At 38.7% G+C, this 21,719-nt stretch overlaps 1 protein-coding gene across 2 annotated transcripts in view; it reads left to right on the plus strand.

Annotated features, from left to right (window-relative positions):
• The first annotated feature begins 944 nt into the window (after positions 1-944).
• The window catches only part of snx27b (sorting nexin 27b), a 33,704-nt gene continuing 12,929 nt past the window's right edge, over positions 945-21,719 (plus strand). For both annotated transcript variants that reach the window (XM_077211115.1, XM_077211105.1), the window contains exons 1-5: positions 945-1,405; positions 6,270-6,501; positions 6,602-6,794; positions 6,913-6,977; positions 21,587-21,691. In XM_077211115.1, the coding sequence (XP_077067230.1) occupies positions 1,080-1,405; positions 6,270-6,501; positions 6,602-6,794; positions 6,913-6,977; positions 21,587-21,691 (921 nt within the window). In that variant the 5' untranslated portion in view covers positions 945-1,079. The remainder of the gene's footprint in view (positions 1,406-6,269; positions 6,502-6,601; positions 6,795-6,912; positions 6,978-21,586; positions 21,692-21,719) is intronic.

The raw sequence follows: 21,719 nt of genomic DNA on the forward strand, positions 1-21,719 counted from the left end.
TTTATGGCCTAGTTAAGTAATTGTGCAGTAAATAGGTAAAAAAAAACCTTCCAAATTTCCACAAAAACACAGCATAAATGTATAGTTGAGAAGTGTATAAAAAATGATACATAGTTTTCCATATAAATAAAATATATTTCCTTATGCAATCGCTCTTTAAAAGTTTGGGGTCTGTCAGTTTTACATATTGTCTAAGTCATAAACTTTTTAAAGACATTTTCTAAACGTCTATTTCACATCTGACAGGAAACATCCTATAGATGTATTGCAGATGAGCAAACACTCTAAAAAATACGTCTTCCAGATGTAAACACGCACATCAAATAGACATCTCCGTGATGTAAGTGTGCTATCAACTGTTTACACTTAAACCTATAGGCTGTAAAAAATGGTTTAAACACTATTTGCCAAGTGACTTTATTACGAGGCATTCATGTTCTGATACTCCATTTCCAGATATAGTTCAACAAGGGCGTGATCCAGTAACAGGTTAAATAGATTAACATAAATGTTTCATTTATCTGAACGTTATTTAAAAATGGATTAAAAGTGCAATACATTGAAATAAAGAAAAGAAAATCGAATTAAAGGGCTGAAATTCTTTCAAAAAGGAACTGTTGGCATATAGTGTGCAATACTTTTTTATTTCGTAAAAGAAAAGCACTGAATACATTTGGTTTTATTGACTAATTGGAAATTTGACAATTTACTTTTTTAATATAATTATTATATTATTATATAGTCTACATAATATATATATATATATATATATATATATATATATATATATATATATATATATATATATATATATATATATATATATTATTAATAATAATAGAACTGTAATCTATGTGAAACATGCAGTGAAATGAAACTACAAATCCCCTGGTGCACTGATTTGTTGTTACGTGACATTAGTAGCTTTCAAGGCACGCAAATGCAGCAGTGTCTCGTGATGGGGGCGGTTTGGCGTCAGTCTTTCCCGTCTGGAGTCTGACGCACTCCGCCAGCCAATAAGCTCATGTAGCACTTCGGCGCCCGTACCCGCTGTGGAGGCAGGATTTCTTCAAATAAAAATGGCAGATGTTGTCGAAGGAGACAGCACTCGCTCCGCTGCCCCTTCCACGCTTCACTCGGCGGCTCGCAACGGCTCCGGCATGAGCTCGGCGACGTGCGCCGGCGGCCTCGTAACGACCACGGTCACCTCCGGCCCTCGGCTGGTCCGCATCGTCAAGTCGGATTCGGGCTACGGCTTCAACGTCCGCGGTCAAGTGAGCGAAGGAGGGCAGCTGAGAAGCATCAACGGCGAACTTTACGCCCCGCTGCAGCACGTCAGCGCCGTGTTACCGGGCGGTGCGGCAGATCGAGCTGGAATCTCAAAGGGGGACCGTATTCTTGAAGTGTAAGTTTATATGTAAATAATCTGTGGGCGCGCGCGAGCAGCCGCTTAACCACGCTGTCCACCGCCGTCCCTTATTAGACAGAAAGGGACCTAATTTGGTTTTTAAAATACCAGCGGTTAAAGGCAGCAGTGTTTTTGAGACAGTTAAAGGCTTCCGATAAGAGAAATCACGCTGTAATCCAGTACAACTGCTAACCTGGCTAATAAGTGTGTTGAATGTATTAGATTGAGTAACTGAAAGTTAGCCAGCCATGTCACTGCAGTACTACATATCATCTGTGAAGTCGCGAAATATACAGTATATTCAAAATGCATAACACTTATATGGCATACAATGGTGCTTCCCTCAAAACATATCTGTCCACTTGGTTACAGTATGCTGAAGGATTTCATACTCTAAACACATCAGAGCTTGTCATTCAAACATCTAGGCTAGCATTCGCAATCATCTCATATCGTTTAAGTTTTTAGCAAACATTATTATTATTAAGATGACTTTATTAACTGATTTCAAGGCCACCTAATTACATACTGTCACAGAATTGCCTTTGTTTGTTTTTACAAATGTAGTCCCACATTATTCATTATGTCATCATTCACTGACCCTCATGTTTTTCCAAACCTGTATGACTTTTTTCATAGAACAGAATGACAGCTTGACTTTCATTTATTGTATGGAAAAAAAATTAATTAAAAGTGAATAGAGGCTGTAACATTCAGGCTAACCTATTTTATTATGTTCCTCTGAAGAAAGTAAGCCATACAGGTTTGGAACATCATGAGGGTGAGTAAATGATGACATCCTTTTCATTTCCGGCTGAACCATCCCTTTAACGTGTCTTTGCACACAGTGTCTCTGCCTGTCATATGCATTGGTGTATGTCTCTAAGTGAATGGCTGCTTCATTTCCACCAGATAAAGGAGGTTTGTGTTGGACACGTTTGTCTTCATTGCAGATTCAGGTCACATACAGCATCGTGAACAGACAAGCTCTCTCATTCCTTCTCATCTTGACTGCGCACTGTTCTGAGCAATACTGGCTCAAAATCAAAATGAATCTCCGTGGACAATTGGACGAACAATAGCTTTTTTTCGCACACTCCTCAGTGATTGGCACATACTTTTTATAACCGTGGTGATCTCAAACATTTGCAGCATGATTATGTAACCGCAGACTTGTTGTCTGTGGACTACATTAGAGGATGTCTGTTAGGAGGAATGTCTGGGTTGTTTTTGTTGCGATTTATTATTTGTTGATAGTATTGTGTCTCTAATCTGCACCGGAGCGGTTCCGGTTGCATGTTAATATTCACAGGGCACCTCATTGATGCTGGCATAGGTTGCCATGGTGACAAGTGGTTTCCGTGGCGTTGAAGGTGACAGTGCTCAGCATCAGCCAGTGTAAAATTAAGACCGAGAGGGAGGCAAAACAATTCTCATTCATCTTATACACTCCCACCTTCTTTTGTACTGTGGATGTACTGTTCGCAAATGTTTTAATATTACACCTAAAAACGTTTTACGTGCAGTTGAAACAAAATGCAAAGTTTTGCAAAGCACCCTCATAGACATGCACCCCAAATCGATAGAAATGGGTACAGTAATACATGATTTTCTTAATTTGAATAATCCCGACATCCATTCGTAAACTTCAAATAGAAAATGTTTACACTATGCCTATTTTTAGTGGCTGCATTAAAACGTGTACAAATCTGCTCGCCCTGCATTCTACAGAAATAATAATCCGGTTGCTTTTGAAACAACCGGATTTCGCCTGTGAAGATTCGTTGAGCATCTTCTGCAATGTGACTGCACCTTTAGCGGAGAGAGAGAACAAACCCCTCAAATATACCCAATTGAATCAGAATCAATTCAAGAACGTGGTATGGATGGTTTCTAAATCTGTATCAATACCCAGACCTTCAAATCGCTCAATCTTCTGTGCTCCCCAGTTACGATGTTATGAACGTCTAAAATAATGTCATGTCAAACATATAATGGAGGGCTAAAGCTTTCAGAAAGTGGGAGTCCATTTGGAACTTGGCGGTCTGGAAGCAGGTTAACCTACTCTCTTGTATTTGATACAGCATTTGTTCTCAATTCTGGCCCTCAAAGTCCACTTAGTTTTGCTCCATCTTGATCCAACTCACCTGCCTGTAGCTTTTTAGGAATCCTGAAGATATTAATTAGCTTGTTCAGGTGTGTTTGATTTGAGTTGGAGCTAAACTTTGAGTTGGGCCAGAATTGAGAACCCTCATGATTGTGTCATAAAGAGTGAGATGGTGTGAGGACACACTGTAGGCAATACAAAACTATGATTCAGTGGCGGCTGGATATTTACAGCTTTTTTATGTACAGTAAGGAGGAAGAGTGAGCGTTCTGTGAAGCTCTTTGGCTGACTGAGAGCGTATTTGAGTGTCTACGTACGAGAAACAGACGAGTGAAAATGTCAATGCACTGCTGATTGCTGTTGAGTAACTCTGAAGTACTTTGTTCCAGTGGTTTTACAGGGATTTTCTTTTGCTGAAACTCTTCAGTTCTCTTTGGACCACATGATCGGTTTGGTATCAGGGTTTGTTTTCTGCCCTGAATGATTTCTGCTCTGAAATCTGCATTACAGTCAGAATTCAGAGCCTGACAGTAACGGAGTACATTTACTGAGTACAGTACTTAAGTACAAATTTGAGGGATCTGTACTTTACTCGAGTATCATTTTTTGGGAGTAGCCTACTCATGACTTTACTCAAGTACATTTGAGAGGCAAATATTGTACTCTTTACTCCACTACATTTCTATCCATAACCGTGAGTACCCGTTACTACTTCTAAAAAAATAAATAAAAAAAATTAATAATAATTCTCGGACACCCTCGATTTGTTGTTTCACCCTCAAACGTGATTGGATTGTGCAGGCGCCACTCATTGGGACAGCCTATCAGCAATCACCTTCAGCTTTCCGCCAAAGTCAACTCCATGCTCAGATTTAGATAAGAGACAAAACCATGGACGAATCAATGGATGAAGACGCAGCAGGTCCATCCCGGGAATGTGCCAACCCGTGGCCCCACCTCGCCAGACTATTTCAATTTTCTGAATTTTCTGAAATTTTCTTAAATGTTAAATAAAGCAACATTGTAAAAAGATGAAAACGACTTGATTTTACTTTCAATTCCATTTGCATTCTCCAAGGTATTGATATTCACATTTTTCATAACTCCATGTAGGACGTTTCTGTACATAATGTAAGCACTGTGGTTAGGGTGGCCATTTCCGTAACACCAACAAGGAGGACACAGACATCCCAACCTGCAAGAAGTCATTTCACGGCTAGGGCACGCAAGGTCTCTCGCTCTCTCCCTCTCTGCCGTGCGCGTGCTACACGGTTTGGAGCACATACAGTAGGCTATGTTCTGTCTCGCATGCGCGCCTCGAGATTCCAGGAGATTTTAACTAATTTACGGGCATCGGGGAGCCGCTATCAACATCCGGGATTTTTATAGGTTAATTTTTTGTAAACAATTCAGCGCAACTCCAAAAAGAGGACAAATGAGTGTCCGGCTTGAGGCTGCGCCGGACAGGGGGCTTAAGATCCGGACTGTCCGGGCCAAAATCCGCACGTATGGCCACCCTAACTTTGGCAGTAGTAATGCAATATTTTGATAATGTACTCTTGATACTCAAGTACTTTTAAAAACAAGTACTTCAGTACTTTTACTTAAGTAGACATCTGACTGTAGTACTTTAACTTGTACTTGAGTAAAATTTAGCAAGGGGAATCTGTACTTTTACTCAAGTAATGAAGCTGTGTACTCTGTCCGCCTCTGTCAGAATTACATCTTGCACGCATCAACCACATACAGCACAGATTTTGAGGTCAAACTCAAAAATACAGTGCACTACGGTACGCAATTATTTTACGTTTCGATTATCAGAAGTTGTGAATTGTACCAAAATACTGAACCATAACGCACCACTTTTTTGGGATCCATCTGTTGGGGTACCTACCACAGTAGTACGGTACCTAAAGGGTGGAGCTAGACTCATTGCAGAACGATGATTGGTTGACAGAGAATCGTCACTTGCACATGCTACAAGGGGATTGACAACAAAATGGGTGCCATTTTTTTTATATACAGTTGAAACATAATACCGTTGCAACACAATGTTTTTTTTGCAGAGCAGTAAGAACAAGATCTTCTCTATGTCCTCCATTTTTGTTTACTGTGTCACTTTCTTCTTCACATGAGAATGACGTCGATCGCTACTTTCTGGCATACACCACGCCTATCAAGTAAGGGTACTGTTGGCGGTGGAAACATGCCAGATCAGGGTTTACCGTCCCGAACTGTACTGTACTGTACATAAATGTATTTGCTGTCACTTTCGATTAATTTCATCCTTGCTTAATAAAACTATTAATTAATCCTACTGATTTCAAACTTCTGAGCAGTAATACATTTTTACAAAATAAAATTTGTAACAAGCTGGTCATCTACGTTAACCAGCTAGATTGGTCATATTGAGATGTTTGGTTTTCTTGCTGGCAAGGCATAAACTAACTTTCAGTGGCATCACAGCACTGGCTTAAAGGGCAAGTAACAATTCAGTCAACTGAACCGAAACTCTCACACCCTTATTATTGAGTCCTGTAAAGATTAGACCATAAAATAGGAGCTCCAGGAACTCCACCTAAGTAGTAATTCAGGATTAGGAGATATCTGATCTGACCTTAACCTTCTAAAAGGTCCTGGTAAGGCAAGATTTAAAGCATTAACCATTTAACGTCACATTGGTAAAAGGTATTGGCTGAGAGTACAAGCTTAATTCTGTAACCAGATCCTTCTCTCTTCTTTTTTGATCTGCAGAAATGGGGTGAATGTGGAAGGGGCCACTCATAAGCAGGTGGTAGATCTCATCCGAGCAGGAGAGAAAGAGTTGGTCTTGGCCATCCTGTCGGTTCCTCAGCCAGAGACGGACAGTCTTGATCCCGGGGACGATGGCTCTTCGCAGTCCTGCTACGACTATAGTGACAAGCAGGCCGTGCCTATCTCCGTGCCCACCTACAAACACGTGGAGCAGAACGGGGAGAAGTTTGTTGTTAGTGTTTTATCCTCTGTCCCTGCTTACGCATGTCTGGTATTTTTTCCCCTGATGATTTAAGTATTATTTTTAAAATGATTGTGTGTGTGTGTGTCAGGTCTACAACGTGTACATGGCAGGCAGGCAGTTGTGCTCAAAGCGCTATCGAGAGTTTGCCATCTTGCATCAGAATCTGAAGAGGGAATTTGCTAACTTTGCATTTCCCAAACTGCCAGGGAAATGGCCTTTCTCCCTGTCTGAGCAGCAGCTAGATGCTCGCAGACGAGGGCTGGAGGAATACTTGGAGAAAGGTAATAGGGAACGATACAGGAAAGAGACGTGAGATGAAAATCTAGAAAATAACTGTTTACAGATGTTTCCAACATTCTTTCTCTGTGTTTCTCTGCCGTTCCCAATTCATCTCACCAGTATGTTCTGTTCGGGTAATCGGGGAGAGCGACATCATGCAGGAGTTTTTGTCGGAGTCTGATGAGGTAAGGCATTGTCTATATTAGGGCTGTCATGGTACCAGATCACTAATCAAATAATTAATTGAAATCATGAAACTTGTTCAATTTAACAGCAATTTATTAACAGTTTACAAAGATTATTTTTGTTTTTTAATATTTTATGTGTTATATGTTTTGTTTTATTTTGTCTATATTCCATTTAAATGGTTTAATCAAAAACATATATAATTAAAACTGCAAGCAGCATTTAGCGGTGTTCAAGCAGTTAAGGCATTTAAGATTTTTAACCACACAAGCATCAAAAGACATTAAGTTTTATGTAGCAAGCATTTAACCACTGACATCATAGATGGAATAGACCATGTTTTAGCATGATTTACCATGATATACCACATTTTAGTGTGGTTTTTCATGATTTACCATGTTCTAGTATGATTTACCATGAATATAGCATGATTTACCATAGTTTACCATGATTTACCAAGTTCTAGTATGATTTACCATGATATAATGGTTCTAGAGATTTACCCTCTTCTAGCATGGTTTACCACAATATAACACATTGTTCTGCACTAAAGCAAACCAGTTTTTCCATTTTAACTCCTTTATGCAAGCTTACACACACACACACACACACACACACACAAAATCATTATGAAAATATATTTGAATGTTATTTCATACATGTCTTTGCAAACTATTAATCAGATTATTCAGAATTTATTCAGAAACATAGGACTACACACACATTCTGTTGTAGATACAGAGATTTGAACTATGTCTCATTCAGGATTCACATTTGTCAATGTGACAGAATTGTCAATAGTGATACTTCAATAGATGAAATTTGACTTAATGTGATTGTAAATGTTAAAATAGTAATTTTATAAAGTCTAAATAGTAATTTTGTCACACTACTCAAGTATAATTCATATTTTAAACAGCAGGGGGCAGTAAAATACTACTTATTGGCTTAATACGCCATTATTTTCATTTAATTTTCTCATTTTTAACTGTTATAGAGGCAAATTTTGTCCGATCTGTCTGAAATTTGTCATGATTGTTTGGAGTCATATGGCACATGTTTTGACTTGTTTTTAAGAAGATCTGAGCATTCATTGAAGAGATATAAGCTTTTGGGGACACTAGGTCATGGCTACATTGTGAAGTGACCCTATTATAGCCATCCAAATGAAGTTGTTCAACTTTTTCTGATAATTATTGATCTAGAGAGTCCAGAGAATTGTACTGCACTGGTTTTGAACATTATGATATGAACATTACATGATAATAAATGCAAAACACCATTTACAGCAAATACAGGCAATTTGCCAAGGGAAATACATTGTTTCAAAGCTTTTTAACAGTTATAGCGCCACCTATGGTCCGATCTCCATAAAATTTGGCATGGTTTTTAAGGATGTTATGTCACATTATGCTCACCAATTTTTGTGAAGTTCTGAGTTTTCGTATAGGATTTATAGGCTTTTGACTATATTTTGCCACACCCATTTTATAAATGCCCCTGTTATAGCCAACCAAATGCCAAATTTCAACTTTTTTTTGATAATTATTAATCTAGAGAGTCCAGAGAATTGTCCTAGACTGGTCTGGTTCCGATCGGGCGAAAAACCAGGGACTAGTTTGCAAAAGTAGGTTTTTAACATATTCGTGAATATTTAATGAACGGTTTGATTGACAGCAATGGTTCTAGAGGCAAAGTTGTTCATCATGAGGAGATCTATCAAATGATATGCATTTTGTGGGGATGTGTGCAACACCACGTGATTACAGAGCCGTAAAACTCGTTAGCGCCAACTAGTGGCCGATTTCTTTCAAAACTCTTACAGACCTCTTGGGCCATGAGTCGAACATGCCCATTGAGTTTCGTTCCGATTGGCCTCCGTTAACCTCGTCTCACAGGTGCTCAAATTTATTGGCCGATGGCGGCCATGTTTTTTGAGATACGCCAATATCCTTTTACACATACATGGGGCCTTGGACCAAGACACTGCATACCAATTTTCAGGTCAATCGGACTAACGGTCAGGTGGCCACACCCCCTTTTATGTTTTTTTAATGTTATAGCGCCACCTAGTGTTAGATCGACGCGGTTTTTTTACTGTGACCTCAAAATCAACTCATTCACATGTGTACCGAGATTGGTGAAGCTATCTCATTTACTTCTTGAGTTATAGCCATTTTAGTAAAATAGGCTCCGCCCACAACATTCATTTTGCGCCCTCTAGCGACAGTTAATCAAAATTTCAACTTTTTTTTGATAATTATTGATATTCAGACTCCGGAGAACATTTTGGCACTGGTTTGGTCCCGATCGGGCGAAAAACCAGGGACTAGTTCGCAAAAGTAGTTTTTCGACAAAATTCAAAATGGCGGAAAATCTATCATGGCGGAAATGAAATCGGAGATGTACGTTTTGTTCGTCAGGAGTCCAGCTTTCCAATGATATAAGACACTTGAGTCTACGACATACGGTCTAGGAGTTATGAGCAGTTTCGCGCAATTGATTGCTGTAGCGCCACCTATTGGCCAATCGGGGTCATAATCTCTGAACCTCTCCTCGATTTTTGTACTACCATCTGACAAAGTTTCAGCTCTCTAGCCCTTACGGTTTGGGCTGCACGATGCGTTTTAGGTTTTTTTTTTTTTCAAATAGCAATTACAATAGGTTTTCAGCACTTCGTGCTTGAACACCTAATTAATTGAATTCATAAAAACAACTTAATTTGTAAACAATAATAGGGCCCTATGAAATGTTTGTTTTTATAGAAACTCTGTGTTGTGTATTTTAATTTATCTGGTAATCAAATGAAGGCATAAAACATTAATTTATCTTTTAATCAAATGCAAATTAAACAAACCCTTCAAGTGTTTAACAAACAAGTGCTACACAACAGAGGTTTACTATTATTAATTATAACATGGAAGACAATTTCTTTTAATAATAATTGTATTATTATGAGTAGTAGTTTTACATTAAGATGTACATTAAGGTGCGTTCACACCGCCGCCGACTTGAGCTTCCAAAGCGGCCGGAAGTCATTCATTTTCAATGGAAGCTGGCTTCTCTCAGCTGCAAGGAGCGTCAAATCCCTCGGCGTCGCGTTTTGGGCGTTTTGAGCGTCAATCAGAAAGTTGAAAGAAGCTCAACTTTATGGTAATGAGCTATGACGCGGTTCAGCGGCAAGCAGCGGCAAAACGCCAGAAACCAATCAGAATAAAGACGTCCTTCACTCTGGCTGATTCCGGAGAAACATACGATGTGAACTTTCGTTCCTACCAAAACATTAGTTCCGAGAAAATGGAGGAGAAGCTGATAATCGCTGTTGCTGGGTTTCCTATCATATATGATATGACGTTGTTTGCTTACAGGGACCAGTTACAAAAGAACGAGGCATGGGAATGCAATTCATTTGCTCAAGGTGACAACGATTTGACCAATTGCACTAATGCAAATAATAGCCTAATGCAAATAATAATAATAGGTAATTATTATTTTTTTCCCAGACCAAATGTGACCAAAACAGTTATAAAAATGCTGTCATTATAAAAGGTTTTTTCAATGTATTGCTTGTTTTTTTCTGTTTATTACATTTCATGTTGTGACACTTCTCTTCTCCCTGCTACGTCAGAGCGTCCAAAGCGTCAACGAGCTTCCCCGTGCTTTTTGACAAGCGTCCTTGACAGAGCGGCCAGAGCTTCTTTGACGCTCAAGTCGGCGGCGGTGTGAACGTACAGTTATACTGTACAAGAGTAATATATTTCTATCGCAATCTCTTTGAGTTAAACCAAACTTTTATTTTAAAGGGTTAGTTCGCCCATTTAAGACATGAAGTTGTATGCAATCCTTACCAGCACTATAGTGTATACACACTGACCCACTCTGTTGTCACCCCCCTGGTCCGAGTTCTGACCGCTGGAAGTTTTTGAATGAAGTAATCCCGGCTACTTTCCGGGGCCACAAAACTGTGCGTTTTTACGTGAAAAAAAGATTTGCGTTTCAAAGCTTGATTAATTTAACACAAAAAAAACACGCCGGGCAAAATTCATACCTCAGTTTTAATGCGGCACTATTTTCCTTCCGTTTCTATCAATCCGCGCTGCTGTCAATGTCAACAGTGCGCACGTGACGATTAGCTGTTGATAGCGCGACTCGCCGACAACATGTCCGACTACGAAACTTCAGATGATGAAACTAATTTTAGCACAGTGTCAGACGGATCAGATGAAGACAGTAATTTTAACTCAACGTCAAAGGGATATCTTTATGAACCGGAGTATACCGATGCCGAACTTGAGCAGATGGACAAAGAACGGGAAGAGAGAGAGCGAGAGGACAGAAAAGTTGTCCAATCTGATGCTGGGCCCACCACAGCTGTAGCAAGAGGCAGTATGAATGACAAATGGTGTGTTCAATCAAATATTTTTCACAGCAAATTGTAACAATATATATATATATTTTTTTTTTTTTTACACATCTTTTCACGTGTTTTATAATGGAGTCTAAACATCATCTTGTTTACCGTACAGTTTAGACATGGGATCATAAAGTTAGTAAATAGAGCTTACCCGTGATACTGGTACAGCAAAACTCTTTAAAATCATGTTTTTTCCTTTTCCTCCTTGGTTGGAGGTGTAATCGTCTTCGCTGCAGTGAGCACTACACACACGAAAATCCTTTATTCGAGATAATTTAGCTCCCGCTGAGTAGCCGATGGCAACCAGCCAAAGCTGTCTCATATTCATATTTGATACAGGAAAACGATGAAATTTGAACTTTGATCCCGGCACATCCTTGTTGTCACAGCCTGGGAATTTACAAGTTCGCACCATTGTTAATTTAATATTTTTTACCTTGTTGTCGATCGATTGTGTAAACACTATGGAAGAGCTGATCGTCACGTGCGCACTGTTGACATTGACAGCAGCGCGGATTGATAGAAACGGAAGGAAAATAGTGCCGCATTAAAACTGAGGTATGAATTTTGCCCGGCGTGTTTTTTTTGTGTTAAATTAATCAAGCTTTGAAACGCAAATCTTTTTTTCACGTAAAAACGCACAGTTTTGTGGCCCCGGAAAGTAGCCGGGATTACTTCATTCAAAAACTTCCAGCGGTCAGAACTCGGACCAGGGGGGTGACAACAGAGTGGGTCAGTGTGTATACACTATAGTGCTGGTAATGATTGCATACAACTTCATGTCTTAAATGGGCGAACTAACCCTTTAATGGGTTGCCGTGTAGACCATCTTCTGTGATGATAGTTTCTCTCAAATGAAATGTTGTCAAAGTGAGAATATTATACTGCAAAAGGACTGTTTAAATATGAATCCTGCATGTTCTGCGTGTCTCTGTGTCAATGAATGGCGCAGACACGCGGTTCCGTTTACTACACCGCAAACACGAAGGACACGGTGCTCATCTGCACCATCCGTTGCATCGTGTGCTGTTACCATCAAGCCGGTTTAAACTAGTGTTTTTCCTTAATGCCTCACCACAGCCAATCACCAGAACTTGTTTTGGGCACATCATACATGCTGCATGCTTATTGTTTCATTGATGCTGACCAGATTAACTCCTCAAGTATTGAAATTTGGTACCGAACGACAAGGCATTTTTTGATACTCTATGGTATCGGGGCAATTCGGCTGGTGCCAAAAAAGTATCGAACTCGATACCCAGCCATATCTGTGTACCATGGGGAATGTCTGGTGCCATTCATCCTTAGTAATCACATGAGCATGCTGTCTGGACATGCACGGTTTGTCTTCTGGGGCAGAAAGGCCAGGCCTGGTTTAAGCATCTTATGATTATAAAAATGTTTCTTGCCCTGCTTTATTCTGTTCCATTTATTCCCTGTTCATGCCATTTCACACATTTTACTGCAGTGATGTATTTTTGTAGGTCAACCCAGAAGTTAGCATCACCCCGTTTCCCTCAACAAAAATCCATTAGGATTTTTTCCTTTTGCTTTTGGATAATTGTTATCATCAAAAACAAAACATTTATGGTTCTTACACAATTTGTTTATCATGATAGTCTTCACAAATTAACTCAATTTGAGTAAGAATGTTTTGCAAGGCATGTTTTTTCCCCCCAAACTAGTTCAGCGCAAATCCTGCCCTGCAGCCAATTTCATTGGGTTGGGTTAGGGTTTAGTATTTGTTGTAGCATTGTGTAGGCATCAGGACTGTGATTGACATAACCAATGAAATCTTTAGAATCAGCTGTGGGGCGGAGTTTGTGCTGAAATGGTTTGGGGGGACATTTTTTTTATCCTGCTCAGCGTTCGGATGCTTAATGGTTTAATGTCACTGACAAACTCTGTAGTCCCATTTAGCCACTTGTTAGTACTCGCCTTCTTCAAGACAAGTAAAAGCTTTTTAAAAAATCACAAGGGGGTATTACTGATCGATTTTATGTTGTACAACCCCATTTCCAGAAAAGTTGGGACATTTAGTAAAATGCAATAAATTCAAGAATCTGTGATTTGTTAATTCCCTTGAACCTTTATTTAACTGACAAATGTACAAAGAAAATATTTCCTATGTTTTCACTGAACAACTTAATTTTATTTTGTGAATATAAACAAATTTTGATTTTGATGGCTGTAACCAAGCGTGCCGCACAAGCCCTGAAAAGTGAAGCCAAAGCGTCTCGACCGCCCCCCGGTGACCGGTCCTTGTATAGCTCATAAACCCCGCCTCCCCATGTTATTCAATGGGACGTGAGACGAATTAACAATTAAATTACACTTCACATATCTTTTTTCCAAAGATAGGTTCTGTCATTTACTGTAGTTTTCATCACGCTGATGTAATTTCAAGTGTTTGTTTTTAAAATAAGTTTGTTTTTAGTCAATTATTTGATTGTATAAAAACGGTGCTGTGGCGTACATGATTGACAGCTGTGATTGACAGGTTCTCTGAGCAAAGTAGTCACTGAAGCAACAACGACTTTTTTTCGGGATCTTTGGAGGACTGAGGAGATTGGAGCTTTAAATTTAATATCTAAATTTCTATAATTAATATTATTAATTATAATATTGCGGGACGTTGATTTCGTGGCTTCACTTCTCGCCAATGGAAGAGAACGAAGGGGCGTCATCCATCTTTTTTTACAGTCTATGGCTGTAACACTACAAAAAATTTGGGACAGAGGCATGTTTAGCAGTCACATAACCTTTCCTTTTAATTACACTTTTTAAATGTTTGGGAATTGAAGATAATAATTGTTGCAGTTTTGCAAGTGGAATCTTTGGCCAATCTCGTCTGATACAAGAAAGCTGCTCAACAGTCTGTATTTGTCGTTGTCTGATTCTCTTTTTCATGATGGGTCATCATATATTTTCAATAAGAGACAGATCTGGACTGCAGGCAAATCCCTTCTGTGGTGCAGAGTGTCGGAAACCACTCAGTTTTAGCATGTGCAGAATGAGGCCTGCCATTGTCTTGCTTCTCAGGAGAGATGTCATCTTGATGACAGTTTGTCTATGTACAATCCAAATATATGCCTCCATGTCAATGGTACCTTCACACAAATGCAAGTCACCCATACCGCTTGAACTGAAGCACCCCAATACCAGGACAGATGTTTGCTTTTTTACCTGTCGCTGATGAAAGTCTGGTTGGTCCCTTTTGACTGAGAACTTGATGTCCATTTTTTCCAAAATGAGCTGAAACATGGAATCATATGACCACAGCACACATTTCCACTGTGTGGACCATCTGAGATGAGCTTGGGCACAGAGAACTTGCCAGCATCTCCACATAGAACTGACTTTCTCCTTGCTTAACAGAGATTCAAGTGGCATCCCTTGATGCAGCATCAGATTGTGTTCAGTGAAAACGATTTTCCAAAATACTCCCAAGTCAATGTGGTTGTATTGAACAAAGTTGCATGATGGTTTCTCATGCAATGCCGTCGGAGAGCTCAAAGGTAACGCACATTCAACAGAGGTCTACTGCCTTGCCCTATACAGACTGAGATTTTTCTGGATTCTCTGAATCTTTTCACAATATTATATGGAAGATGGTGAAAGACATCAATTCTTTGCAATCTTGCATTGAGAAATGTGATTTTTGAATTGTTTGACAATTATTCTCTCATGATATTTGGCACAAAGTGGTGAGCCATGACCCATCTTTGCTTGCAAAAACTGAGAAGCTCGTTTACACCCAAACATGATACCCTCACCTATTACCAATTCACCTACTTATTGTGGACCGTTTCAAAAAAGTTGGATTATATAACTTGGATAATCTTTTCACTTTTATTTTGCCTCTGTCCCTACCTTTTTGTAGTGTGTTGTAGCCATCAATATAACAATTTGTTTATATTTACAAAATACAATTATGTTGTTCAGTGAAAACATTGGAAACCTTTTTTTTGTACTTTTGTCAGTTAAAAAAGGTTCATGAGAATTAGCAAAACACAGATTGTGAATTCTATTGCATTTTACAAAACGTCCCAACTTTTCTGGAAATGGGGTTGTGGAATAAAACGTGAAAGTATCTTGAGCTTGTGTTAACCACAGACGTTATTTGAGGCATTTAAAAAAACATTGACTTTAGGACAATGGAACTGGAAGTGCTAAAATGCTGACTGGTTTCTGTGTTTTGGTCTACAAAAATACATCATCCTTGCAGCACTGTATTGGACTTCACCTCATGTATACAGTTAATCAGACGACAGCTGGCCTCTGGTTGTGCACACTCCGAAAGACCGCTAAATGAGTAAATGTACTTGGACAAAGAGAAGACTGTAGTCCTGCAAAACCCTTCTTCATCTTGATTATAACTGCATATAAACAAAAGGAGCATACTTTCAGCATTGCAATCTCACTTGACTCAAAAATTGATTCATGGACTATGGCCAAGGGCGTAGGTTTAGGGGGGGACGCTAGGTACTAGTCCCAATCAATATTTTGAGATGACAAATTTGTCCCCACCAATATTTAGCAAGCTCCTTTGAACTGCTATTTTGATATTTGCGCTGCATTTGGATCTTTGAACTGCTATTTGGATCGATTCCAATGGCCAGGACGATGACAGTACAAGATACCCCGTAATTTGATTGGGGGCAGGGTATCTTACAGGCAGGCTACACGCGCGGGCCGGGACTACTTTCTGTGCTTGCACTCACTGGCAGCGAGCGAGCGGGTGGTGTGTGCGTGTGTGCGCTTGTGTGTGTGTGTGTGTGTGTGTGTGTGTGTGTGTGTGTGTGTGTGTGTGTGTGTGTGTGTGTGTGTGTGTGTGTGTGTGTGTGTGTGTGTGTGCGCGCGCGTGTGTGCGCGCGTGACAACCCCGACGGTAAGTTACCAGGGCTGTCTCTCTGCCTGCCATATACAAAGGCCAGAGTAAAACATTTTAATATTCCGTTTTTTTGCCCCTTTTTGTACTTTGTAGATCAGCTATGTCACCCAAGAAGAAGAAAGGGGACATACGAAGCTTTTTCATAAAGCAGAGCGTAAGTAGGCAAAAATAACTAGCCACACAAATAAATAGCAGTAGTAGTGACTGACCAGGCTTTCAAATGCAGATTCTACTGTGGAAAATAGTATTAACTGGTGATCCTGGTTACCCAGGATATTGTTACAGTTAAACCTAGCTTCTGCAATCTATCAAGGTTAGGAGCATTAATTAGGGGTGTGCAGCACGGATAGACTCATAGAAGTCGCGCTATCATGATAGAATGCTACGTTAGCAAGTCACTGAATGTTAATTAGCCTACCTCAACTTAGAATCTTGCAGTCATAAACAGTGGATCATCTGAGATATTTTTCGTTTCTACATTCTGTTTATGTAATGTATTTGTGAGTGTAGCCTACTTGCTAGACACATGTGCTGGAAAAACATGTTGGCAATGTTAAAAAGGCAAAAGTTAACACTGTTGGTTATTCAAATATAATGAATCATTATTTGATTGATAATATTCAATTCAATTCAATTCAAATTTATTTGTATAGCGCTTTTCACAATACACATTGTCTCAAAGCAGCTTTACAGAAATTGCATTTCGGAAATGTACATAGAAAAATACAGTTAGTTAATCAAGTATTAATTTATGGCATAACATATCGCCGGCTTTGAGTCGTCTCTTCACAGGCGTTGGGGCATCTGAAGTCTCCGTGAGAGGCTGGATACAAACTGGAGCTGACGAACGCTATTTACCTCGGGACTAGCGTCCCGAGATAACAGCAGAAAGGCAGATGGGAAATAATTAGCATAGCTGATGTTCATAATGTTAATGCATTCGAACTGGTTCAGCAGTATCAAAGGTTAAGCATTAAGTGAATGCTTGGTTAAAGAGATGCGTCTTTAATCTAGTTTTAAACTGGGACAGCGAGTCTGAGTCTCGTACAATATCAGGAAGGCTATTCCAGAGTTTAGGAGCTAAATGCGAGAACGCCCTCCCTCCTTTAGTGGACTTAGATATCCTAGGAATGACCAGAAGCCTCGAATTTAGTGATCTTAAAGAGCGCGATGGATTGTATGGCGATAGAAGGTCTGTTAAATACACAGGAGCTAAACCATTTAGGGCTTTATAGGTCAGTAGGAATACTTTGTAATTGATACGTAACTTAATAGGTAACCAGTGTAGAGATGATAAAATAGGTGTTATATGATCATATTTTCTTGATCTAGTAAGAACTCTAGCAGCTGCATTTTGCACTAACTGTAGCTTGTTGATTGAGGATGTAGGACAGCCAGCTAATAAAGCATTACAGTAATCTAGTCTCGAGGTCATGAATGCATGAACTAACTTTTCTGCATCAGAAACAGATAGCATGTTGCGTAGCTTAGCAATGTTTCTAAGGTGGAAAAAGGCTGTTCTTGTAATATATGAAATATGATTTTCGAAAGTCAAGTTGCGGTCTAGTATAACACCCAGGTCTTTTACTGTAGTGGATAAAGTAACAGGACATCCTTCTAAATTAAAGTTGTATTGTAAGGGATTTTGTGGGTAGTTTTTTGGACCAATAAGTAGTACCTCCGTTTTATCTGAATTTAATAGCAGGAAATTACACGTCATCCAGCATTTTATATCATTTAGACACTCTGTCAATTTAGATAAGTTAGTGTTTTCATCTGGTCGTGATGAGATATATAATTGAGTGTCATCAGCATAACAGTGGAAATTAATTCCATGTTTTCTTATAATATTACCAAGTGGCAGCATATATATTGAGAATAGCAGAGGGCCTAACACCGATCCTTGCGGCACTCCATAGTCTACTGACGTTATCTTTGATTTTTCCCCATTTAGACAGACAAAATGGTAACGGTCTGATAAGTAAGATCTAAACCAGCTTAATGCCTGTCCCTGAACACCAGTGTAGTTTTGTAGTCGATCCAGGAGTATTTTATGATCGATAGTGTCGAACGCAGCGCTTAGATCGAGTAGAACTAGTATTGAGATACAGCCTTGGTCAGAAGCTAAAAGTAAATCATTTGTAATTTTAACTAGCGCAGTTTCTGTGCTATGATGCGGTCTGAATCCCGACTGGAATTTTTCATAGATATCATTTTCTTGTAAGAAAGAGCACAATTGAGCGGACACAATTTTTTCTAGTATTTTAGACATAAATGGAAGATTTGAGATGGGTCTGTAATTTGCTAAGTTATTTGGATCTAATTGCGGTTTCTTAATGAGAGGTTTTATTACTGCCAGCTTGAATATTTTTGGAACATGACCTAAAAATAAAGACGAGTTAATAATATTAAGAAGAGGCTCTTCGACTACAGGTAACACTTCTTTCAGTAGTTTAGTGGGTATTGGATCTAATAAACATGTTGTTGGTTTCGATGCAATGATAAGTTTATTTAGCTCTTCCTGTCCTATAGTTGTAAAGCGGTGTAGTTGTTCTAGAGGGGCCATAATTGAGGCTGAATCATAAGACATCATAGAGGATTGTATATTTACAATTGTGTTTCGGATGCTTTCTATTTTCTCATTGAAGTAATTCATAAAATCATTACTACTATATTGTAATGGAATATTTTGCTCTGGTGATGTTTGTTTATTTGTTAGTCTAGCCACGGTGTTGAATAAAAACCTTGGATTATTTTGGTTATTTTCTATTAGTTTGCGGAGATGCTCAGCCCTTGCTGCTTTTAGAGCCTTTTTATAACGTGACATACTGTCTTTCCACGCGATTCTAAAGACCTCTAAATTAGTTTGTTTCCATTTACGCTCTAAGTTACGAGTTTCTCTCTTGATTGCATGCGTAGCACTGTTGTACCATGGTGCTTTAGTTTATAATATCCATATAACAATATCTGGTAGGAGGGTTAAACTTGCTAGCCATAGGATAGACTACAAAATTAATTAACCATTTTGTATGCAGGAGAGATAGCATCAAACCACAACAGATTTACATTTATTCATTTAGCAGACACTTTTTATCCACAGCGACTTACAATTGAGAACAATAGAAGCAGTAAACCTAGGATAACAATATGCAAGTTTTATGACCCTTCCCAGTTTAATCTAATGCATTTTTTTAAAGAATAGAATGGGGGGGATGGGGTGTCCCCACCAAAGCTGAGACCAAACCTACGCCCATGACTATGGCCACCAATCAAAGAATGTGACTGAGTCAAAAAGACTCTTCAAAGACTAAGTGTGATAGATACCTTAGCAAGGAAAATATGCCTTTGTTAACACATGTTCTGACTCTCAAAAAGGACAAACTGATAGAGGATCTTATACATCAAAATGCATTCAACTACAGACTATTCAACTCAATTCCTTTTTCTGTTGCTGTTGTTTTTGCATTGAATACAGTGTGTTTATCGAATTACAGTACTGTATCAGTCGATTATACAGTGTTCCTTAAAGCAGTGTTTTTTTTTACCAGGGGGTGTATTTAAACAGTCCCACCAGGATTTCACTTTTCTTTTCTTTTTTTTGCTATCAATTTTGTGGTGGTAATTTCCAGAAACGTTTTTGAAAAATTTGCAATGTTTTAAAAATAATATATAATTAGGATATCATATTTGCCATATTATGTTAAATTGCCCAATAGTCATCACACAAAGGACAAATAAATTGCATAAATCTTGTTTATTTTGGTCTCTTATCATATTCTGATACCTTTTAACTTTTAAAACAATCTATGGACATTTATTTTCAGACTTGGAAAGGGGGATATTGAGTGTGGTGCACGTCCTTATATTTTGTTCAAAATTGTTTGGCTATCATATAGCTAGCTATCTATCTTTAATAATATAATCCATTAGTGTGGGAATATTACCGAAATCTTATTAGCAATCCACAGCTAAACAATTACTTCCTAATGTAAGTAAAAAGTTCTCAAATAATCAAGTAAACAGTCAGTAATAAAATAAGATAGGACAAATAAATACAACATAAAGAAACGGATACAAATGGTGCTTTAAGTTTAAGTACTGTTTTTTTTCCTGTTGTTTTTTTTTTTTTTAGCTTTGACAGACAGCAGAGGGTATATTAGGTTTCTGTCACTTTAAGACCTGCAAGGTCAGATGCAATACTGACCAAACAGCCCCCCCCCTCCCCTCCACAAACTGTTTGTTCACTTATTATTGACATATTTATGTGTATATTGCACCAAGTGCAATGAGCCAAGAAAGAGAACACAATTCAGTTCTTGCGTGGAATGGTTCGCTTTCATTGTTTCACCCAGACCACTCACTGACATAACGCACACATCCGTATCCTCCTCAAAATAATGCATTACAACTTTAATTAAATTAGCTATAATTCAATTAGATAATTATAATTTGTTTATGAGACCTTTTAATTTTTGCGATTTATTTTGTGGTGAAATGGCAAATTATGCAAGCTCGCAAGCTTTTGTATTCAGCGATCACAAAATCGCAAAAAAACGGGCTGGTTGGAAACAAGAAAATAAATAAGTAATTAATTTGTAATAAAAATTAGAAGAACACTTTTACTTTCTGTAAATAAATAAATAAATGAATAGCTTTGCCATTTTAACCGAAGTATAAGAATATCTTGAGGGGCCTTCAAATATTGGTTTTGACCGTGCGAATGGTTTTAACAGTGCGTTGCAGTCAAAAATAATAAGAACCACTGCCTTGATCCTTCTCCCCTTAATGGCCCCAAAACTACAAGCCTGTTAGACTAGTCTATCCATCCATCCATGCAGCTATCCTGTCAGAGAGTTACTTTTCCCGTGCGCTCTGTCTTTCATATGAGTGGCATGATTGACATGACAGCAACTCTACATTTAATACCAAAACCTTAGCAAGTCAGCTGCTGGCAATAAAAGAAAAATGAAAAAAAAAAAAAAGAGAGATAAAAAGAGAGAAAAAAGTAATTCTGAACAGTCCGCTCAGGGCTTAAAATGCCCTGTATATCTTTTAAAACATATGGATATTGTCTTAAATCTGTTTAATTTGTTGAGGAATTTTGAATTTCCTTTTTGAAATTTGGAAATGTGGCAGCCATGTCTTTGTTTGTGTACCCATTTGCATGTTCCATTGCTCGGCTGTGAGTGTGAATCTGTACCTTGTCAGGGTGTTTCTCAGGCACACGATGGACAAGCAGCCTGCAGCGCTGCTCTATCTGTTTGGACTGTATTTTTAGGTCCCTCTCTCATTTCTCCTAGAACTATAATGGTGTTTCTGATGTGGAGCTAAGGATAGCAATGCCAGACAAAACTACAGTTACAGTCCGAGTCCGAAAGAATTGCACAACAGACCAGGTCTACCAGGTAATCCATTTAACTCATTTGATGTTTC

Source organism: Siphateles boraxobius, unplaced genomic scaffold (assembly GCF_051911475.1).
Source record: "Siphateles boraxobius isolate OS27281-9 unplaced genomic scaffold, OSU_SipBor_1 12, whole genome shotgun sequence".
NCBI classification, from domain to species: Eukaryota; Metazoa; Chordata; class Actinopteri; order Cypriniformes; family Leuciscidae; genus Siphateles; species Siphateles boraxobius.